General features: G+C 36.9%; 4 protein-coding genes across 5 annotated transcripts in view; 3 read left to right on the top strand and 1 right to left on the bottom strand.

Moving 5' to 3' along the window:
- The window catches only part of LOC129798121 (protein phosphatase 1B), a 46,952-nt gene extending 45,854 nt beyond the window's left edge, over window positions 1–1,098 (bottom strand). The window contains exons 1-2 of one of the 2 annotated variants that reach the window (XM_055841106.1): window positions 857–1,083; window positions 594–676 (exon numbers count right to left, since the gene is read on the bottom strand). The gene's annotated coding sequence lies outside the window, so the exon portion shown is untranslated. Of the gene's footprint in view, window positions 1–593; window positions 677–856 lie in introns of both variants that reach the window. The other variant, XM_055841108.1, reaches the window with a different exon arrangement.
- Window positions 1,099–1,417: 319 nt separating this feature from the next.
- On the top strand, window positions 1,418–10,962 carry LOC129798115 (integrator complex subunit 11). The gene is made up of 3 exons (XM_055841094.1): window positions 1,418–1,646; window positions 1,709–1,993; window positions 9,500–10,962. Exons 1-3 carry the CDS (start codon window positions 1,536–1,538, stop codon window positions 10,889–10,891), a joined length of 1,788 nt encoding a protein of 595 aa, XP_055697069.1. The 5' UTR covers window positions 1,418–1,535; the 3' UTR covers window positions 10,892–10,962.
- A 2,782-nt stretch (window positions 10,963–13,744) lies between these two features.
- On the top strand, window positions 13,745–14,473 carry LOC129798131 (signal recognition particle 14 kDa protein). Its single transcript, XM_055841120.1, has 4 exons — window positions 13,745–13,828; window positions 13,898–13,970; window positions 14,065–14,165; window positions 14,226–14,473. Exons 1-4 carry the CDS (start codon window positions 13,772–13,774, stop codon window positions 14,355–14,357), a joined length of 363 nt encoding a protein of 120 aa, XP_055697095.1. The 5' UTR covers window positions 13,745–13,771; the 3' UTR covers window positions 14,358–14,473.
- A 78-nt stretch (window positions 14,474–14,551) lies between these two features.
- LOC129798112 (U3 small nucleolar RNA-associated protein 25 homolog) lies at window positions 14,552–17,123 on the top strand. The gene has a single exon (XM_055841091.1). The coding sequence runs from the start codon at window positions 14,678–14,680 to the stop codon at window positions 17,027–17,029; it is 2,352 nt and encodes a 783-aa protein (XP_055697066.1). The 5' UTR covers window positions 14,552–14,677; the 3' UTR covers window positions 17,030–17,123.
- Window positions 17,124–19,705: the final 2,582 nt, after the last annotated feature.

The raw sequence follows: 19,705 nt of genomic DNA, 5'->3' as shown, positions 1-19,705 counted from the left end.
TAGTGTTTATTATTATTGTATTGGGAAAATATATTTTAAAAAATTCACAGGAAAAGTCTAGGAATTTCTCAATAACAATCCATGGAAGCCTTTCAGACCGTTGCATGGAAAATTCTGCGGAGATTTTTCTTGGAAATAAACAGGATTTTTCCGAATATTTAAAGGGCTGATTATCAATTTTAGCGCTAATAATCCCTGGGAAAAGGCGCGGAAATTTTCTCCGGAAAAGTCCATGGAAACTCGCGGACATTTCTTATTAGACGGTCCTATAGAGAGTTCCGCAAACGTCCATGGAACTCTAGAAGGAAAATTAGCGTCAAATTTCTCCTCGGAAGCCCACGCGGATTTTCAGCGGTAAAATCCAGGGAACTCCAGGCGGATTTTTAGCGTTAAAATCAGCGGACATGGCAGAAAAGACTGCTGGAAAGCCAGTGGAATTTCCGCGGCCGTCGGCTATAGGGGAATGGCTGTTGGATTATTTGTGAAAGGGAGATTCCCAGAGAGCGAGAGAGGGAGAGTTTTTGTATGTGGGGAGCTGAATGCGCTCTTTTAGTGTGACATTTTTCCAAATTGCACCACAAAAATTATATCACCTTTTTTACTGTATAAATCTCACTGCTTCACAAGATATTCCATTGCCAAGTGCTTCACATATGTATTATTGGTAAAACTACGGCTAATTTGTAAATAGAAAACAAGAGTGAGAAGTGGAAAAATGTGCACTTCTCCGCCAAAGCACTAAATGTCGCAAAATAGTAAGAAAATGTCTCTAATGATTCGACACTGGAGAGTAAATGTATGGCGAAGAAACGCATGCGTGTGATATAAATAGAAGTGTAATGACATCATGTTTTACCAATCAAAATAATTGCAAATTTCCAGCCGTACTCGCATCCACACACACTCAATTCACGCACGAACCACTGCGTTTCGAAGAAAAGCACACAAAACGCACAATGGAGACGGAAAATTGGGGAAATTGGAAACGCTTTGCACAATATTTCACAGATTTTTCCCTACTCAATTCCACTTTTTTTCACAACTTGTGACATCTGTCATATCGGCGCGGCGCAAAAGGCTCATTTCCCCAAACGGGCTATTCCGAAAAATGCGCCTATTCAACTGGGAAATTTTCTTTCCGCATGGCAACACTGAACTTTCTTACAAAATAACACTGATAAAAATGAACTGTGAAAAGAAAAATTGATTTTCTACGCCTATTCATTTTGTGATTCCAATTAATCTTCTTACTAACAATAATCTCTATCAATTCCCCCATGTTGAAATCTTCCTTGAACAAAAATCACTGAAATAAATCAACATTACCCAAAGGATTTTCCTCTTTCAAATCCGCAATATTATCCTAAACTGCGTAGTAACAGACATTTTTTAAATATTAGGTAAAAAAAACACATTTTGTAATTGCTTCGAAGTAGTCGTGTCAGCTGCAATAAATTTGTCAGAAGTGTTTTGTTTTTTTTCTCCAGTGAATGTGACGAAATTGTGGGGAGCTCTCTGTTCAGCACATTCCAATAATGCCTGACATCAAAATAACACCCCTGGGAGCTGGTCAGGATGTCGGTCGCAGCTGTATCCTGCTGTCAATGGGAGGGAAGAACATAATGCTTGATTGCGGCATGCATATGGTCAGTATGCAGCTGATATTCCTAAGTTCTCCAGAATATTTACTCTGCCATCTCTCCATCAGGGCTACAATGATGAACGACGCTTCCCGGATTTTTCTTACATTGTTCCTGAAGGTCCAATCACGAGTCACATTGACTGCGTGATTGTCTCCCACTTCCACCTGGATCACTGTGGAGCCCTGCCGTACATGTCGGAAATTGTGGGGTACACAGGGCCTATCTATATGACTCATCCCACTAAAGCAATAGCTCCCATTCTGCTGGAGGATATGCGAAAGGTGGCAGTGGAGAGGAAGGGCGAAAGCAATTTCTTCACGACGCAAATGATCAAAGATTGCATGAAGAAGGTAAGTTCAATTGAGAATTGAAAAAAATTAGAGAAGTTTATTGCCTGGGATACTACGGAATCTTATAAAGAAAACACAATTACCCAAATTACCTAAAAAAATTATTATCTCTAGCACAATACAATTCAAATATTTATTATTTCATTAAACATTCCATTCTGAGATAATGCCTTATACAAACTTTCGACTTAACCCTTTAAGGACGAGAAGCTTTCCTCTGAGCGAAATTTATCGATATCAAGTTTCCCTCGATATTTTAGCCTAAATAAGAGATTTACGGTTAAAAAGAAATTTTCCCATCCCTAGGAGTCTTCGAAAACTATGGGTCATATATGACCCAATCGTCCATAAAGGTAAAAAAAGCACAAAATATTCCAGACGACTAGTTTACTCGTTTGCTCTGTTATTTTTGAAAGATAAATAACTTGAATATATTTCTGATAATAAAAAAATATTTAGAGTACGAGTAAAAATTAAAACGATCAAAAATTAATTTTAAGAATCTCATTCAATTTTTGGTCCCAAAGACTCTTGAAGAGTTGTTCACAAAAACAATAATTTTATGAAAAAATGTATTATTGTTTACTTCATTTTTAATTTTTATGATATTCATCGAAACAAATTTCGCATACTGGTAAGGTAACACAGAGATAAATGTCGCATGCCTCATAAATACAATTGGTCTTATAATCCTTTTTTCTAATAGCACCATGTGCACCTCAGTTTTCTTCGAAACATTTTGATGGTAATGGGTAGGTGCAATGTTGCTTGTCTCTGGGAATTTCAGACGTACAGTTGCACATTTCTGTGAATCCGGGAGTTCTTCCGAAGTTGATGCGTTCTCGATGAAGACTTCAAAGTCCACTTCATCCACGTCTTGTTCCAAATATATTGTATCGCTTTCGTTCAGGACAAGATTGTCGACATCGTCACTATCTTCCGAGCATAATATGTGGATGATTTCGGGTTCATTGATCATGTAATTTTTTTTTTCCATTTTTGAAGTAATCTACAAGAGTAAAAAGTTATGAATTTACAACATATACGCAGAAGTATCTTATAAATTATCAAAATATTACCTTCTTCAATCAGTATTGCACTGGGAAATCTCAGCTAATTGATATATCACACAATATTATACGAATAATTAACTATTTTGCGCACACATAAACAAAAACATGAAACAGTCTAACCTCAAATCTTTGAAAATCCACTAGAGAGAGATTCGGTGTTTTTTACCTTTGTGGACGATTGGGTCATATATGACCCATAAAAATTATGAAGCTTTCCTGAAAGTACCAATAAACTACAATTTTTACTTTGTTGAGAAATATTATGTATAGTTATTATAGTTTCTAGTCCCAAGAGGTTTTTGCTTAAAAAAATTAGAAATATTAAAAATATTAAAATTCAAGCACCAACGTGAAAATTTGAAAATTCGTTATTTTTGAGCTCAAATATTTGTTATATAGCAAATAGCTGGAGATTTGCAAAAAATATCCTAGATTCCTACATCTTTCTACTTCGTGATTACGTATAAACATTAGAAAGAAATAACTTCAGGTAGTCAGGAAAAATTATTTTCTCTATGGTTCACGGGTGACCCAGTCCTCCTTAAAGGGTTAAGTCGAGAAACGTCTTAACGTAATTATAACCAAAATAATGATTTAACTAAATTCCCAACAGTTTCCCACTAACTAAGCCGTTCCTCGGTTTAAGCTGAGAGACAGATTAGTCAGAAACTGATGGATATGTAATCTGATCATTATTTTGATTACAATTACAACTCTTTAACGAATGGGACACCCGTGTCTCAAAAATAAATAACTATTTTTTCGGACTATTATGCCCAACGCACAATAACTTTTGTTTTCGACATTTCAATGAGAGTGAATGAAACTGGTCATTAGAGGACAAAATAACTTTCTATAGTAAAAAAAATGTTTTTGTTTTTAGGACACCGGTGTTCCACTCGTCCTTAAAAGCTTAAAGACGAATGGGACACCGGTGTCCCAAAAACGAAAATATTTTTTTTCTGACTAAAAAATTCAATTTCAAATGCATTTTTAAACTGAATAAATAATTATTTTTTACCATTTTTTTTTTGTATTAATGGGATTCTTTGACAAATATTTTAAGAGAATCTTAACGGTTGTTATTAAATATTGCAACCGAATAATCGGAAAATTCACGGAAATTAAAAAATAACACATTTTGAAAAGAAGGACAACATTTTGGAAAGTTGGACAAAAACATTTGGAAAGTTGGACATAGTGGCCAAAATATTATACAAAATATGTAGAAAATCAAATGTTGATGATTTTCTCTGTATACTTGCACATTTAATGGTTATACTAATCCCTCCTTTATGTCCGGATAACAGTTGAGGAATGCTAATTACCAAGAACTTCCTGGACGTCCAACCAAAAAGAGGTTCTGTAAATTTCACAGACGCCTCGCGCTGTCCAGCAGTTACAGTTTTAAAGCGGATGCAATTTTTAGCACATTTCAATTCCCCATCCGCCCAAGTCCTTTTCCACTTGCTTTGGGAGTTCTGTAGAGGCTCGTATTTGTTTTTCTCCAGGTGTTTTTGCGATATTTACTATCCATTCTGTCAGAAAAAATGGTCTTCGGAATCTGGAAATCCTTGCAGCCTTTTCCAGGAGATTTTCTCCTTATCAGCTGCTAATTGCTGTTGCAACTATTTCTCCGGATACTTAAGGATCTTTGTTTTCCTTGTGAACATGATTTCACTGCACAAAACCACCAAATTCATTCACAAAATCAACTTGTCCAAGATTTCATAAAACTTGTTTTGAAAGCAACACGAAATTAAATCACTTTTCTTTCTTTTTTAACTTCAATATATCACAAATATTTTTTATTCACCTTTTAAATGGATGTATGTCCTTCGATTTTCACTACGGACTTAATAATATTTCGCTAATTATGACGAAATATCAAACGAAACACTTTGATACTTTCCTAGCAACTTCCATAAGAAACAGAGAAAATGACAACTACCGTGTCAGGGTTATGAATATCACGCATGCAATACATTTTTTAAATTCTTCTTTCAAGTCGCTCTTTGATTGTTTAATAACGACTTTAGCATTTTTAACTTCTCAAATAATCACAATATTAGGCTTAATATTTTTTTTTCGAAAATCGAAATATTTAATTGATTTATTATCAAGTTTTTAGGGAGGTGTCTCACATTCCACATTGCTTTGTCCCACTTTCCAAACTGTCTCGCTTTAGACAAGTTACCCTAGGAACTTGTTCGTGGTTTCCTTTCTTTCTTTGACCATTTGAAACAATGAGAAAATCTCAAGATCCAAAATAGGCATGATTTCGAATTACCCCATCTTAGAGGGCAAAATAAATTTGAGGACATTTTTGTTTTTTGGGATACCGGTGTTCCATTAGTCCTTACACTATTAAGCCATCTCTCGGCTTAAGTCTTAAGTGTGTCTAGACTCTAGGGCATAAGTTCTGATATTCTTTTAATCTGTTTCCAAAAAGTATATCGTATTCTCCGTAAAAAAATCTTTACTTTTAATTCCCTTAAAATTTTAAGAAGTATCTAAATTCGTATTAAAGATGGAATGTCAAACTCCTTAAACTTGTCCCAAAGTTCATTAAAATCTTTTGGTCTGCTACAATTTGATATATTTCTAGCAGTTATGAACTAAAATAACAAGCTTAAGTTTTATAATTCCTAAAAAAAAACTATATAAATTAATATCACGTTAAGAAAGTGGCCATTTAAAAGTATTTTGTAGCATTTTTTTAGCCGTAAAAATGTAAATGCTATTGCTAATATTCGATATGGAAATTTATAGGTTTTTAACGAAAATTGAGATCTGCCGGATCTGCCACTGTTTGTGAATTAAAGATTACTCCGATATATTTTTTATCTCCAAAGAATATACACTTTTAGCTCTCCGATATCTGGATGACAGCTGTCAAACACTCAAGATTAAATAAAATCTCCTTCATATATGAGTGTTTACCTGTCATTTTCACCAGATAATAGAAAATTGAGTTTTATTTGAGTTTACAAAAGTAAAATAGCGAAGCAGTTTTTTATTTAGCAGAATTCAAAATTATTTATTTTAATAAAATTGAAAAGGTCTGAGTTGAAAAAATTGCAGTGCTCGCCTGCAACAAATATCCCAAGGAATTTTCCCAACAGAATAAGGCAAAAAAGGTCTTAAAAATTCAAATCTTTCAGGAAATATAATTAGGGTAAGTGTGCCAAATTTCGGCATAGTTGCATGTAAGCACCGAAGTCCTAAGTTTGAAATGCAATATTTTTAATAAATATTGATATTTTTTGTTGCTTCCTTTTCGGGAGGGTTGTGTGGAACCTTCAAGACTAGTTTATCATTTTTGTTTTCTTTAAATCACTTCCTAAAATATTGAAAAATTAATAAAAATATGGACATTGCTTTGGGTAGTATTTCGGCCACTTTGTGTGAAATTTCGGCCACCCTTTCTCTGACCACATTTTGTGACGGAACGGATAGAAAATTTCAAAACGTCAAAATGAACGAGTTTAATATTTAATTTAATACGTTTATATGACTCACAAGCCCTGAAATCTTCCGTGTAATTTGTCCTAAACACCTGAAGAGTAGCATCTCAAATTTATGCGCAGATTCCCGTAGCAATTTGCACTTCCTGAACTCTTTCAATGCCTTTTCCACATCATCTTTTTCATAGAAGCGATGGGTTTTTTCTTTGGACATTATAGAACTCAGAAATTGAAAAAAAAAAAACCTTAAAATGAATAAGAAATTTAGGAAAGCAAAAGATGTTACCGAAATAGGCAACACTACCTCACCGGAGCGACGCTCACAAAGTATATACTTTTTATGCGAAATACAGGATCCAGCTGGGAAATTTTACCCGAAATTTAAAGATTGATTCACTATTAACATAAACAGAAACAATCTTTAATGAAAACTAATCAATTTTCATGAAAAACACCGAAGGAAAACCTTCTGCACTTCACCACAAATCACAAGACTGCTAAAGACACAATCGATCTGTCACATTTTTTGTAAGACTTTCCACACTGAGTTTTTACAACGCAATTTAAATTCAAATTATACCTAAAATTTAACTGTCTTTGTGTTAATACATCCTAAAATGAATAAATATTTGAAAGCAAAATGAATTCATTGACTATTCGAAGATTACATACATAATTTTAATTAATTTATTTGCATGGCCGAAATTACACTCAAAGTGGCCGAAATTAGAAGCTGGCCGAAATTTGGCACACTTCCCCTATTGCTGTAAGATACAAGAACTGCTAAAAACAAGGCTAATGCGCCGAACCAAAGACGACTAAGCTCGTATATTGCTAAGCTAGCTAAGCCAAGTCAGTTTCTTCAGAACATTTACTAGTACTCACAAAACATAATTTTTATAATTTTTTATGCAAATATAGCTCACTAATACTCGATTGAAAAGGAAGATAGGGGGAGGCTTTGAACTTTCGCACACAAAAATGATGTTCAAGTTCAGTGATTTTTTCTGACTACCATGCAAACCGTATGGATTCTCCAACTATGCCAAAAAAATGTCTTACTTATAAGGTTCATAATTCCACCAAACAAAATCCCAGGAAATCCTTAGATTTTCCTCCAGAGGAAAATGAAAATTTAATGGCGATTTGTCCGATAGATGAATCAAGTTTCTATTATCGCACACGATTCACGCCATCATTGAACACCCCATTTTCACCGTAAATTTTGCACCGGACACTAAAAGTTGCACATCATTGTTTAAAGGGAACTCTAATCTACTTGATTAAACCATTTTTATAAGGAATAAAACATTTTAATATCACTTTTTTGGAACTTTTCTGAGAGATGTTTTATTGACATTAAAAACCATTTTTTTGCTTGATTCTACGAGAATTTCACTCCGGAAACGGTTAAATCTGATGAATACTTTCTTGAAAAGTCCAAATATCACCAAATTTACACGAATCAATAAGTTTTTAAAGCTAAAAATTGACTAAAACTCTGCAAGCGAGAAGACCACACAAGATTCCACCATTCCTCCACGGAGCCGGATATGCACAAAAACGTTTGAATGCGCATCATTGAAGATTTCTCTGTTCCTGCAGCTGCAGGAATCGGGATTTAGCACAGATATTGAGCTTCAGCAGGTGAACAAGCTAAAATTTTCACAAAACATCTTCTTACGGACAATTTCTTTTCTTTGTCATGCAAAACAACACAATAGTGAGGTTATGTCAAAGATTGTCAAAAACCAGTTGTAAACTGTATGAGCTTATTGCAGATGTGATTCTTTCATTGCACATTCAGTTTGTGCAAGCTTGAAAAATATTTTTATATCAAAGAAATGCAAAATTGCTTAATAATTACTCAACTGCAACCTATTTGAGTCAAATTACTTCTTGTTTATCAACTTTAATTTTTGTAAGTTTTATTTTTTAGTGGTAGATTAAATCGGTAGATTACAATAGATGTGAATATGAGGGATCGTATCTAAAATGAAGTTTCCTGGAAAATGTCTGAAAGAAGCAGTCTTCTATGTGCGATCGATGAATCTGAGTCAAATTTGTGAATTTTGTTCCACCCACAAAAAGTGCCTGTTCAGCCTAAAAGATTTTTACTTAAATCTGATTCCTAATAACCCTTCTACCCTCTGTGATAGTAGTTTTTCAGAAAAGTGATATTAATTCTGCACAATCGTATGAAATATTGCACAGCAAAATTACAGTTTTGGACCTGTTTTTAATTTTTGTTTCCTAAAACTAGGGGAAAAGGATTAGACTCCCAATTTTTTCAGGAAAGGTGTGATTTAAGACTAGCTACTAAAATATATAGCCATCAGTGAAAGTTATAAAGTAATACCGGAGAAATTCGAAGTGTCCGATGGTAGCGTATGTGCGAAACATCAAAGCCTCCCTACTTGTAAATTTACTTCACAACTCGCGTGTTCACAGAAATCATGGAAACTCGCTTAAATCGCGAGAGGATTCCATGTCACAAATAATTCTAATTAACAATTATTAATGAACTGAGGTGAACTGTGATATAAATTTGCAAATTGTCTCATTCTCAATAAAGTACACGTACAGTATAATAATTTTTTTTGCATAAAAACTGGTTGAACGTAATTGCCGCGATGTTACGGACATTTAGATTTTCTAGCAGTTTTTACCCAATTACAGAAATAATTGCTATAAATAAATATTTTTAATTGGTTTAAATATCGCAGGATAATACATATTCTACAAAACTACCAAACCCGTAAAAAAAAATAAGATTTTAGTAGTATGTCGCACATCCTACTGTGTTTTGAAAAATTTAGTGTTTTTACTATTATTTTAATTTTGGGTTAAATTTCCTGCATTCCTTACACTTAAATAAATCTAATACAGTTCATTTAGTTAATTACACATTACTAGATGTGTATAGATAATTCTATTTTGTTTAAAAAATCATGATGTGCTGTTAGGTGATCGCAGTAACATTGCATCAGAGCGTTATGGTTGACTCGGAGTTAGAGATCAAGGCCTACTATGCAGGGCATGTTCTAGGCGCCGCGATGTTCTGGATTCGTGTTGGCAGTCAGAGCGTTGTCTACACGGGTGACTACAACATGACCCCCGATCGACATTTAGGTGCAGCCTGGATTGATAAGTGCAAGCCTGACTTGCTTATCTCTGAAAGCACCTACGCAACTACAATTCGAGACTCTAAACGTTGCCGAGAACGCGATTTCCTCAAAAAGGTTCATGAATGTGTGGCACGTGGTGGCAAAGTGTTGATTCCAGTGTTTGCCCTGGGGAGAGCTCAAGAGTTATGCATCCTGCTAGAAACTTACTGGGAAAGGATGAACTTGAAATATCCAATTTACTTTGCCGTTGGATTGACCGAAAAAGCCAATAATTACTATAAGATGTTCATTACGTGGACAAATCAGAAAATTCGAAAGACTTTTGTGCATCGTAATATGTTTGACTTCAAGCATATTAAGCCATTTGACAAGGGTTACATTGATAATCCGGGAGCTATGGTAGTCTTTGCCACCCCAGGAATGCTTCATGCAGGCCTTTCACTGCAGATTTTCAAGAAATGGGCTCCGCATGAGAATAACATGGTTATCATGCCGGGCTATTGTGTACAGGGAACTGTAGGTCATAAGATTCTAGGTGGAGCGAAGAAAGTGGAGTTTGAGAATAGACAAGTTGTTGAGGTGAAGATGTCCGTTGAGTACATGAGTTTTTCTGCCCATGCTGATGCTAAGGGGATAATGCAGTTGATCCAATACTGCGAACCGAAGAATGTCTTGTTAGTGCACGGAGAAGCATTGAAGATGGAGTTCCTCAAGGAAAAGATCAAGGAAGAGTTCAGCATTGAATGTTATACACCGGCTAATGGGGAGACCTGTGTAATAAATACCCCTGTCAAGATTCCTGTTGATGCCTCTCTGAGTCTCCTGAAGGCCGAAGCGAAAAAGTACAATGCCCAGCCACCTGATCCTAAACGACGCCGGATCATCCATGGAGTTCTTGTGATGAAGGACAACAAGATCTCATTGATGAATGTGGAAGAGGTGTGCAAAGAGGCAGGAATCAATCGCCATGTGATGAAATTCACGTCCACCGTTAAGCTTGAAGATTCCGATCCGGTGATAAGGACTACGGAGAAATTATATAATTTGCTGCAGGAAAAGTTGACTGATTGGAATGTTGTGCTGCAGGAGAGTGGAACGATATCGGTTGAGAGTGTAGATGTGTCAATTGAAGACCTCAATGAACAGCACAAGAAGGTGTTTGTCTCTTGGACCAATCAAGATGAAGATTTGGGAAGTTACGTACTGGGATTATTACAAAATATGGGATAAATCAACTCTATTTGATATTGTAGCATTTGCAGGAGAAGTTTGTTTTCAATAAAGTTGAGTAAATTCTGTAATTTTTTGTACAACCAATTGCTGTCTTGGTCTCTCAATTTGACTAAAGACTCGTCGTCATTTGAATGATCGATTTTCTGTAAACCTTTGTTTTACTCCTAGGTACTTTATGCCAACTTGTGCTCATTCATGTTGGACCTGACATTATCTAATCCATGGAAGTCCTTTGGGGCGGTTTTGCTATACTTGCTAGTTCGTATTGCGTATAGAGTTCAGATTATCGGGTAGACTAAGGGACTCTAAAGAGCCTGGCTGTTTAGTTGCCTGCTAACTCTGTTTTTCAATCGGTATATCGTATTCCAGATGCAGTCGTATCTAGAGCAAAATGAGCTACTGTGTAGCTTCCAGTCTGGCTTTAGAAAGGGTCACAGCACCACGACAGCCCTTCTCAAGATCCAGCATGACATCGCTGTTGGTCTGGATAATGGCATGTTTGCAATTTTAATTTTATTAGACTTCTCAAAGACGTTCGATTCGATTCCTCATGGACTACTGCTCCATAAGCTTCAAAACTATTTTGGTTTCACTGACACGGAAGTGTCTATGATCGCCTCTTACCTTGGGAACCGGTCTCAGGTTGTTAGATCTGGGGAATCTCTTTCCTTACCGTTGGAGCGTACCGCTGGGGTGCCTCAGGGCTCTATTCTGGGTCCCTTTATTATTCTCCCTATTTATTAATGACCTCCCTTCAAATCTCCTATACTCTTCATATCACCTCTATGCAGACGATCTTCAGATCTACTGTTTTGGCGACTATGGGCATTCGGAATTCTGTTCTGATGCTTTAAATGATGATCTTCATAGAATCTCTAGATGGTCATCTGATAATGGTCTTGTGTTAAACCCTAAAAAGTCGCAGGTTATTGTCATTCATAGTCGCTTTCGGTGCCCTGCTGTACCTTCTATTGTTCTGCTGGATGAGGTGATTTCTTTCACTGATTGTGTGAAGAATCTTGGAGTAATATTCAATGATACTCACACGTGGAGTAATCATTTCTCTGAGGTGTGTAGGAAGGTTTGTTATGGTCTTCGGACTTTGCGTCGACTCCAGTCTTTTACCCCTATCGAGACTCGCCTACTTTTGGTAAGAGCTTTGCTCGCTCCACTTCATGTACGGAGCGGAACTTTTTGAAACTGACAAGACTTCTTTAAAATTGCTGAATATATTCAGCATATGCTCTATAGAGCATTTAACTCTCTTGTGAGGTATGTATTTGACCTTGGCCGTTTTGATCATGCCTCCTCTTGGGCCGCCAAGATTCTGGGACGGGCATTGCTGGACCACTTTCAGTCTCGGACTGTTGAGTTTATCTGTCGCCTGTTATGGACAGGTCGACCGGCATATCTTGCGAAGTTGATTGAGCGCGGGCCGCCGGAGAAGTCGTCGGGTCTGCTCATTCCGAGATCGTTGGGTCGCATCCTGCATTGCTCTTTATTCGTTGGGGGAGTCATTTTTGGAATGAACTCCCACGAACTCGTAAGCGGGAGCTTTTGGGTCGTTTTTCGTCATTGATTGGGAGTGTTTAAGATCTGTTTTTCCTTTTTCGTTTTATTTTCCTGTTGTTCATTTGTATTTTTTTTCTTTTAAATGTACACTTTTCTTGTATAAGAGGACATGCCCTACTGTTTTATCAATAAATGTAATGTAATGTAAATGTAATTTCTCGAACGGTGGGTAGCAGGAGCATATATTTTGTGATCTTGTCGTCCTCTCCTGTCTTCGTGGCGGACTGTTATGTCGACCACGAAGATTATCTTCCCGCTCCCGGTTCTTTACCATCCAGAGCGGGTTGGACACGAGTGCTGTTGGGGAGAGTAAAGGCTTGCTCTTTAGAGAGTGTTTCTCATTCTGCTTTTTGTCTCGAGGCAAATACCGAGAATGTGGATCAGAGTCTCCATGACCTCCCTGTATGATTCGGTAAGTAACTTCGGGTTTTCCTGTGAATTTGACTGTGGAGGTTTCCTAATGTGCAGAGTCATGATGAGGTAAGAGGGGTATAACCGGTATAACAGCTCGGCTCGAAGCGAAAGAGCGACTTGGTCACTTCTTCGACTTCCAATAAACGCGTAAACGGGCTTTCTTTGGTCAGGTCCAGGTATTCAACACATCCCAGTTCATGTAAATTAAAGTCCTCAACGGCCTGCGGGGACTTTAAGAACCATATATGGGGCAGTTAACTGTAGCATAACCCCACATTTTTGCTTGAAAATCTCCGGCTTCCGTCTTGAATTACTTGAGTAGGTCTTTTTGAATTCCTTGAATGTGAGAGTTTCATCGAGATCCCATAATTATACAACATTATACAATGTTGTGGCTTTACCTTTGGGAAAGAAGAGGAATATGATTATTCTATCCCACGTTGTCGCCGAAGTGGATAATTGTTGTAGGTGGCCGTATCCAGTAAAACCAAACACAGATATTACTTTATTTTAGATCGTACTTCAACTTTTATTAGAATAAAATGACTATATGAGATTTTCTACAGAGCGTCTTAACTGATTGAAGAACAAAGATATAATGACGGCCACTGGCCACTGGCAAGGCTGGCAAGAGAATTCTTTTAGGGGTGCCAGTGATGTCAGTGATGGCGCCCTCTAACATACAATCAACTAAAACCAAACTATCAAGCAAACCAAACCATGAAAAAAAGATTATCAATTTTTTTCACGAGAAATTGTCGAGCGCTGTTTTTGTAACTGCTTGAGGAAAAATCAAATTTCGACTTCCAATGCAAGTAGCGCCTCTACCGTGGCGGCATTGAAAGCTTTCTTGGATTCCGAAAACCCGGAATTTGGGATATTTTCCTTCATATGGCAACACTAGTACAAGTTGCGAGTGTCAAAATGGTCTTGCTTAGCAATGAAGAGGTAAAATATTTTGTTAATTAATTCAAAAACTCTCAGTATTCTTCTAAAATCTAATGATTTATCTTGCAGTTTATGTCACAGCTGATGCTCCTGGCGCAAAAATCCAAGGAAAGATCTTCATTTACTGTGACTTTCAAACGCTGTAAGTTGAGTCGTCGTGGCGATTTTTGCACCAATCACTGAAATTGATTTGGAAATTGATCAATATGTAATTTATTTTTGAAAATCTCTTGTAGATGATGGTAATGACAGACCACAGCCCCGGGAGGGACGACCAAAACTGCCAGAACCTGAAGAATATATGTGCATAATACGGGCAAAATCAAAAAACAAGAAGGTGAGTGGTTTTCTTGTTTTTTTCGCATACGTTCTTTAAATAATTATTGTTTGGTTGCAGCTTTCGACAGTTGTAAAGCGGAGTGATGTACCTAGGGTAATGGAAAACTATGCCAGAGTCATGAAAATCTGCATGGATGGATTGAAGAGGGTGAAAAAAGTGAAAACTAAAGCGAAGGCGGCACAGGGATAATGAAGTTTTTGGTTTTTTCTGCGACATTTATTTTATAAACTCTTTTATATCTGCCAGATATATTGCAAATAATGAGGATTATTTAAGGAAATACATTATTAATGGAGTAAAAGGTACTGTTGTATTTATATTCGCTTTTCCCGGATTATTTATAAATTGAGGAAAAAAATGTAACACATGATAAAAGTGAGGTTAGGTCAGTATTGAAACGTCATTGGAAGTGATAACAACGTGGAATTGTTTTGCAGGAGTTTAGGATTGTTTTTCTAGTGATTTTCAGAATTTTTGGGCAAAAAATATAAGTGAAGAGTGTTTTAAAAATGGTGAAGAAGGTGAAGAATAGAAATATGAAGCATGGCAGGAAAGGTAATCCGCACAAAAAGAATTACAATCATTCCCGGAAGAACTCCCGGTACAAGGAGATGTCCAAGGCGAAGGAGAAGCAGAAGCTGGGAGAAAACTATAAATTTGTGAAGAAGATGAAGAATATTCAGCGGAATACGGAAAATGAAGAAATCCTGAGGAAGCGTCAGCAGATTGAGGCTAGAAATAGGAAGAGACAGGAAGAATTTGTCAATAATGTTCAGGAAAGTGACGAGGATACAGAGGAGGAGGATAATTTCTATGACAAAGTCCTCTCAATGATGAATGTGTCTAGTAAAGTGTCCAAAGCAATAGAGACATCCTCTGAGGAGGAAGATGAGAGAGAAATGTCAGAAGAAGAGAAGGATGAAGAAGATACAGGAGCTCCAGGTGCTCCAGGCCCATCCAAAAGGCCTAAAATTGAGGAATCTCCGAAGAAACCTTCTTTAGAAGAGGAAAATATTCAAGAAGAAGTTGATCATGGTGATTCAGAGTCAGAAGATGATGAGAAAAATCTCTGTGATCCATTTTTGAAGCACCTGGTGCATGATATGAGCCCGGAATTGTACGAAGCTGCTAAGAATGGGGATAATTGTGAACAGAAGATTTGCTCCTGGCCCAGTTTGGGGCGATTGCTGGTCAGTATTCCCAGATCAAGCAAGAAATCCGAAGAAGGGAGATCTAAGAAGAAACTCCTGCTTTTGGAGGATGAAGAGAAGTTTGCCGAAGAAGGCAAGATTCCTGAAAGGATATCCGCAAAAGACACAAATCTCCAGGATCTTCATATAAAGTCCCAGCTTCAGGAGAATGCAAGAAATCTCTGTGAGAAAATTCATGGAGAGAGGAATTTCTCCAATTTGCAAGCAGAAATCTTCTCCATCCTCAATAATTACCAGGATCTCTATATGCCAAGGAGGACTTTTGAGAATGCTGATGAAATTCGCTTCAGCTACTGCCTCCATGCCCTGAATCACGCCCTCAAGAGCTACACAAAGATCTCCCATCACAATACCAAAATTCCCAAGGCTTCAGGCAAATCTTCAAAGCCAGAAGAAGTCCAGAAGAAATGCCAGGATCAGGGGCTCGTGAGGCCCAAAATCCTGATAATCCTGCCCTTCAAGAACTCAGCCTATCACGTTATAAATACCTTAATCGCTCTCCTGGCTCCGGAACTTTCCGGAAAAGTCATGAATCACAAGCGTTTCGTTGAGGAATTCACAGGCAACGAGCTGGAGTTCCCTCGGATGAATCCCAAGCCCGCAGACTACGAAAAGATTTTTGCCGGGAATACAGATGATAATTTCCGGATGGGAATATCTGTGGCCAGAAAATCTCTGAAGTTGTATGCAGAATTCTATTCAGCCGACTTCATAATTGCCTCTCCATTGGGTCTCCGGATGATTATTGGGGCAGCTGGAGATGAAAAGAGGGACTATGACTTCCTCTCCTCCATCGAAATGCTCATTATTGATCAGATGGACGTGATATTGACGCAAAATTGGCTGCATCTCTTGCACATTTTCGATCATTTGCACTTGAAATTGCAAACCCGGAAGAATACAGATTTCTCGAGAGTTCGTTCCTGGTGCCTCAACGGCTGGTCCCGTTTCTACAGGCAGACCCTCCTCTTCTCCAATCACGATCTTCCGGAATTTGTCGCCCTCCTCAGCAAACACTGCAGCAACTACCGAGGATCCGTTCGGGTGGCAAATCCCATTGCAGCAGGATCTGTCCAGCAAGTTGCCCAGCAAGTCAATCAAGTCTTCCACCGGATTGAAGTGAAATCCCTCGAAGTAACCCATGACACGAGATTTGAATATTTCACCCGTACAATCCTACCACGCCTCAAAGCATCCTTCATGGCTCACTGTCTCATCTACATACCCAACTACTTTGACTTTGTCCGGATACGAAATTACTTCAAAAAGGACTTCCCCAACTTCGTGCAAGTCTGTGAGTACACGGAAGATGCAAAGATTGCCAGAGCCAGGGATATGTTCTATCACAGTGGAGCCCATTTTATGCTGTACACAGAAAGGGCACATTTCTACCGGAGGACCAGGATCAGAGGCATTCGGCATATTGTCATGTATCAACCACCTTCCTGGCCACATTTCTACCCCGAGCTCCTCAATCTCATGCAGGAATGCTACCAGAATCCAAGAGATGGTCTCGAGGCTCACACATCCGTCACGGTGCTCTACACAAAATACGATGCACTCCAAATGGCAGCAATTCTGGGCACAGATCGCACTTCCGAGATGCTGAAGTCCAGTAAATTAACGCACACCATCATGAAGGAGAAATAGCGGAATTGGCGGGAAGAAATCTGTACGACATGAAGTGAGCTGTAGATTGAATTTAAAATATCGACACGAAATATAACCGATTTGATACGAAAAAGGTACGAACATTTTTCATTGACCCCTCCAAAAATTCACAGATATTGTTATTGAGTAAATTTTTGTTTTGAATGAATTGGGATTCATAGGGAGAAGTGGGGCAGCCTTGAAATTGGGATTTTTAAATATTTTTAAATAAAATTGAGCCCATGATATAATTTAGCTGCACAGATTGATATCTTATTTTCTGCGCAAAAATTAGAAAGTTTTCAATGGTCAAGTTAGGTCTGAACTTGAAAGTGTAGGGGGAACTGGGGTAGTTGTAAACACTGATTTTTTCATTAATTTTAAGACTCCAGAGGATAAAACCCATAAGCATTCATAGATACCATGGGGATGTATGTCCACAAATGAATTGGTCAATATAATACTAATTCTTTAAAAATAAAAGTCATTTTTCCCCAAAATGTTGATATTTCGATTATTTTGGTTATTTGGATTTCCACCTGGAAATTAAAAACTGTGTAAAATAATAGAAATGTAGCAATTCCAGTTCTTTCCTGCATCTTTTAGGATTATATTAATGCATTTACTAGAGAAGTTGACATTCTCATTTTTTTGAAAGAATTAATAATTGGTCAGAAAACAGCATTTGGGGTAGATGTAAACAGGCAATTTCCCCGTAATTGTAGATGTCGCGAGTGTAGAATGAATGGCAAAATATTTTGTCTTCTTCTTCTTCATTTCATTCGTTTGACAGCTGCATCTCATGGTGGGAAATTTTTCGTTGTCCCGCGCAAAACTTTTTAGGAAGAAAACGCAGAAAATACAGAAATTTCTTTCCTATTTCTAGATAACATTTTCTTTTCAATTTCACAAAATGATTAGGTAAAAGAGCGGGAAATTGACCTTCATGCGAAATGTCTAATTCATTGACTACGAAAAAATTGGTGGCGCTGTGTTCAATAAGAAGTCACATGATGTCAAAATATGGGGAAAATCCATTGAAAAATGTCTTTGATTTGTATGCTTTTAGTTTTTTTTTTCCATTTTAATTATTCTTTGTAAAAAGTGTAGTGATTTTTTGAAAAATATACAGTCCTTATTATATCTCTTAAGTAATTAAAATAATTGAAAGTGGTGCAAAGTTAATTTCAAGGGTGAAAAAAGGGTGTTTACATCCTCCCCAGAAAGTGTTTACTTCTACCCCAGGTATTTTGTAAAAAGAGAAAAATGCACAGTGAAACAAATTTTATTTTTATGGAAAACTCAATTGTTTTCCAGCATCCGCATTACCTTCGATGTATTGCTTATACCCAAGGGTAAAACATGAGTTAAAAAAGATTTTCCAAAAAATCACTGTGTGCTTGGAAAATGGCCTCAAATTCGCATCTATTGAAAATGTTTACATCTGCCCCAGTCTCCCCTATGCAGTCACTTAGAAGGTACTTAGCCAATGTTTTATTTGTCATGTGAAATGCGACTCCGTATTTTTCTATCAGATATCCAGATATTGGTGGGGTAAACTGGGACCAAATTAACCATAGATGGAATTACATAATTAGATGTTATAGTTTTTCTAAAAAGGAATATTCAGGAGACCATCTATTTATTCAAAGTAAATACCTCTCTTCCTATTCATTCAAATATTTATCATCCTGATACATTTTTTTTTAATAAATCATACGCAGTGAAAAATTTGATTTGCTGGCTAATTCTGGACCCGGTCTCCCCTATTTAAAAAATAAATAATTTTTTTCACCTAAGTTTCCCCTCTTTAAAACAACCACACGAAACTAAAATAAATTCTTCAAAGAGATTATTTATAAAACAAAATACAACTATTCAGAGCTCCTGCAAATCATGAAAAAATGGTGTTTGTGCAATATTGATCAAAATCATTAGAAATACTAGTTGAATAATTATTTCTCAATTAATATTATCGATTTAAAGATCCACTGGATAGAGTAATAAATAAAAAACGTGTGGCAAAGTGTCCCAGGCTTCGCAAAATGTTTTATACAAGTTTCCAAATAATAAAATATTATTTAAAAATTTAAAATGTCACAAATGTCATGTAAAAATCACCATAGTATCGATATTTAAGTATTAAATAATATAATAAAAGCTTGTACTGCCTAATTGCGAGGAAAAAAAACAATAACATTCGAAGTTGTGAAGGTTTTTTTTTAGTTGGCTGAGTGCTCGTTTTTCGTTTGAACCTCAATATCGAGGTTAAAAAATAATCTGAGAGAAAAGTTGTACATGAACGAAAATGTAGCTGATTAAATTCTCTATCAAACCCACAAAATACTAATTTTCGAGATATTTTTGATCAAAGTTGTTAAAAAGTTCGATTTTCCCATATGTTTTCTGACATTTATGAGACTACAGCGCCCCTGGCGTCAATTGTATGAACTTCATCTGTTCAGAGGATTTTCTGGCATGTAAAGGAGACCAAATTATTCCCTAGTGAGAAATAAATCGGTTCAGCAGAATCGGAGATATAGGAACCCAAGTATCAAAAAACGCCAAAAACGGTTTTGCCCGTTTTGCCTAGATTCCAGGCGTAAAATCCAAATGAAATCAAAATGATAAGTATTTTCGTAAATCATTTGACCCCAGCAATAGAAAAAATAGCAT

This window comes from Phlebotomus papatasi, chromosome 1 (genome assembly GCF_024763615.1).
Source record: "Phlebotomus papatasi isolate M1 chromosome 1, Ppap_2.1, whole genome shotgun sequence".
NCBI lineage: Eukaryota > Metazoa > Arthropoda > Insecta > Diptera > Psychodidae > Phlebotomus > Phlebotomus papatasi.
The sequence above is the reverse complement of the archived record's forward strand: the minus strand, read 5'-3'. Positions and strand labels throughout refer to the sequence as shown.

What these genes read in the sequence shown, in the direction of transcription:
- LOC129798112 (XM_055841091.1), top strand. Translation starts at nt 14,678, where the DNA reads ATGGTGAAGAAGGTGAAGAATAGAAATATGAAGCATGGCAGGAAAGGT.
- LOC129798131 (XM_055841120.1), top strand. Translation starts at nt 13,772, where the DNA reads ATGGCAACACTAGTACAAGTTGCGAGTGTCAAAATGGTCTTGCTTAGC. An exon ending in TCTTGCTTAGCAATGAAGAG is followed by an intron (nt 13,829 to 13,897) that starts GTAAAATATTTT and finishes TTTATCTTGCAG; the next exon opens with TTTATGTCACAGCTGATGCT. An exon ending in CAAAATCAAAAAACAAGAAG is followed by an intron (nt 14,166 to 14,225) that starts GTGAGTGGTTTT and finishes GTTTGGTTGCAG; the next exon opens with CTTTCGACAGTTGTAAAGCG.
- LOC129798115 (XM_055841094.1), top strand. Translation starts at nt 1,536, where the DNA reads ATGCCTGACATCAAAATAACACCCCTGGGAGCTGGTCAGGATGTCGGT. An exon ending in TTGATTGCGGCATGCATATG is followed by an intron (nt 1,647 to 1,708) that starts GTCAGTATGCAG and finishes TCTCTCCATCAG; the next exon opens with GGCTACAATGATGAACGACG. An exon ending in TCAAAGATTGCATGAAGAAG is followed by an intron (nt 1,994 to 9,499) that starts GTAAGTTCAATT and finishes ATGTGCTGTTAG; the next exon opens with GTGATCGCAGTAACATTGCA.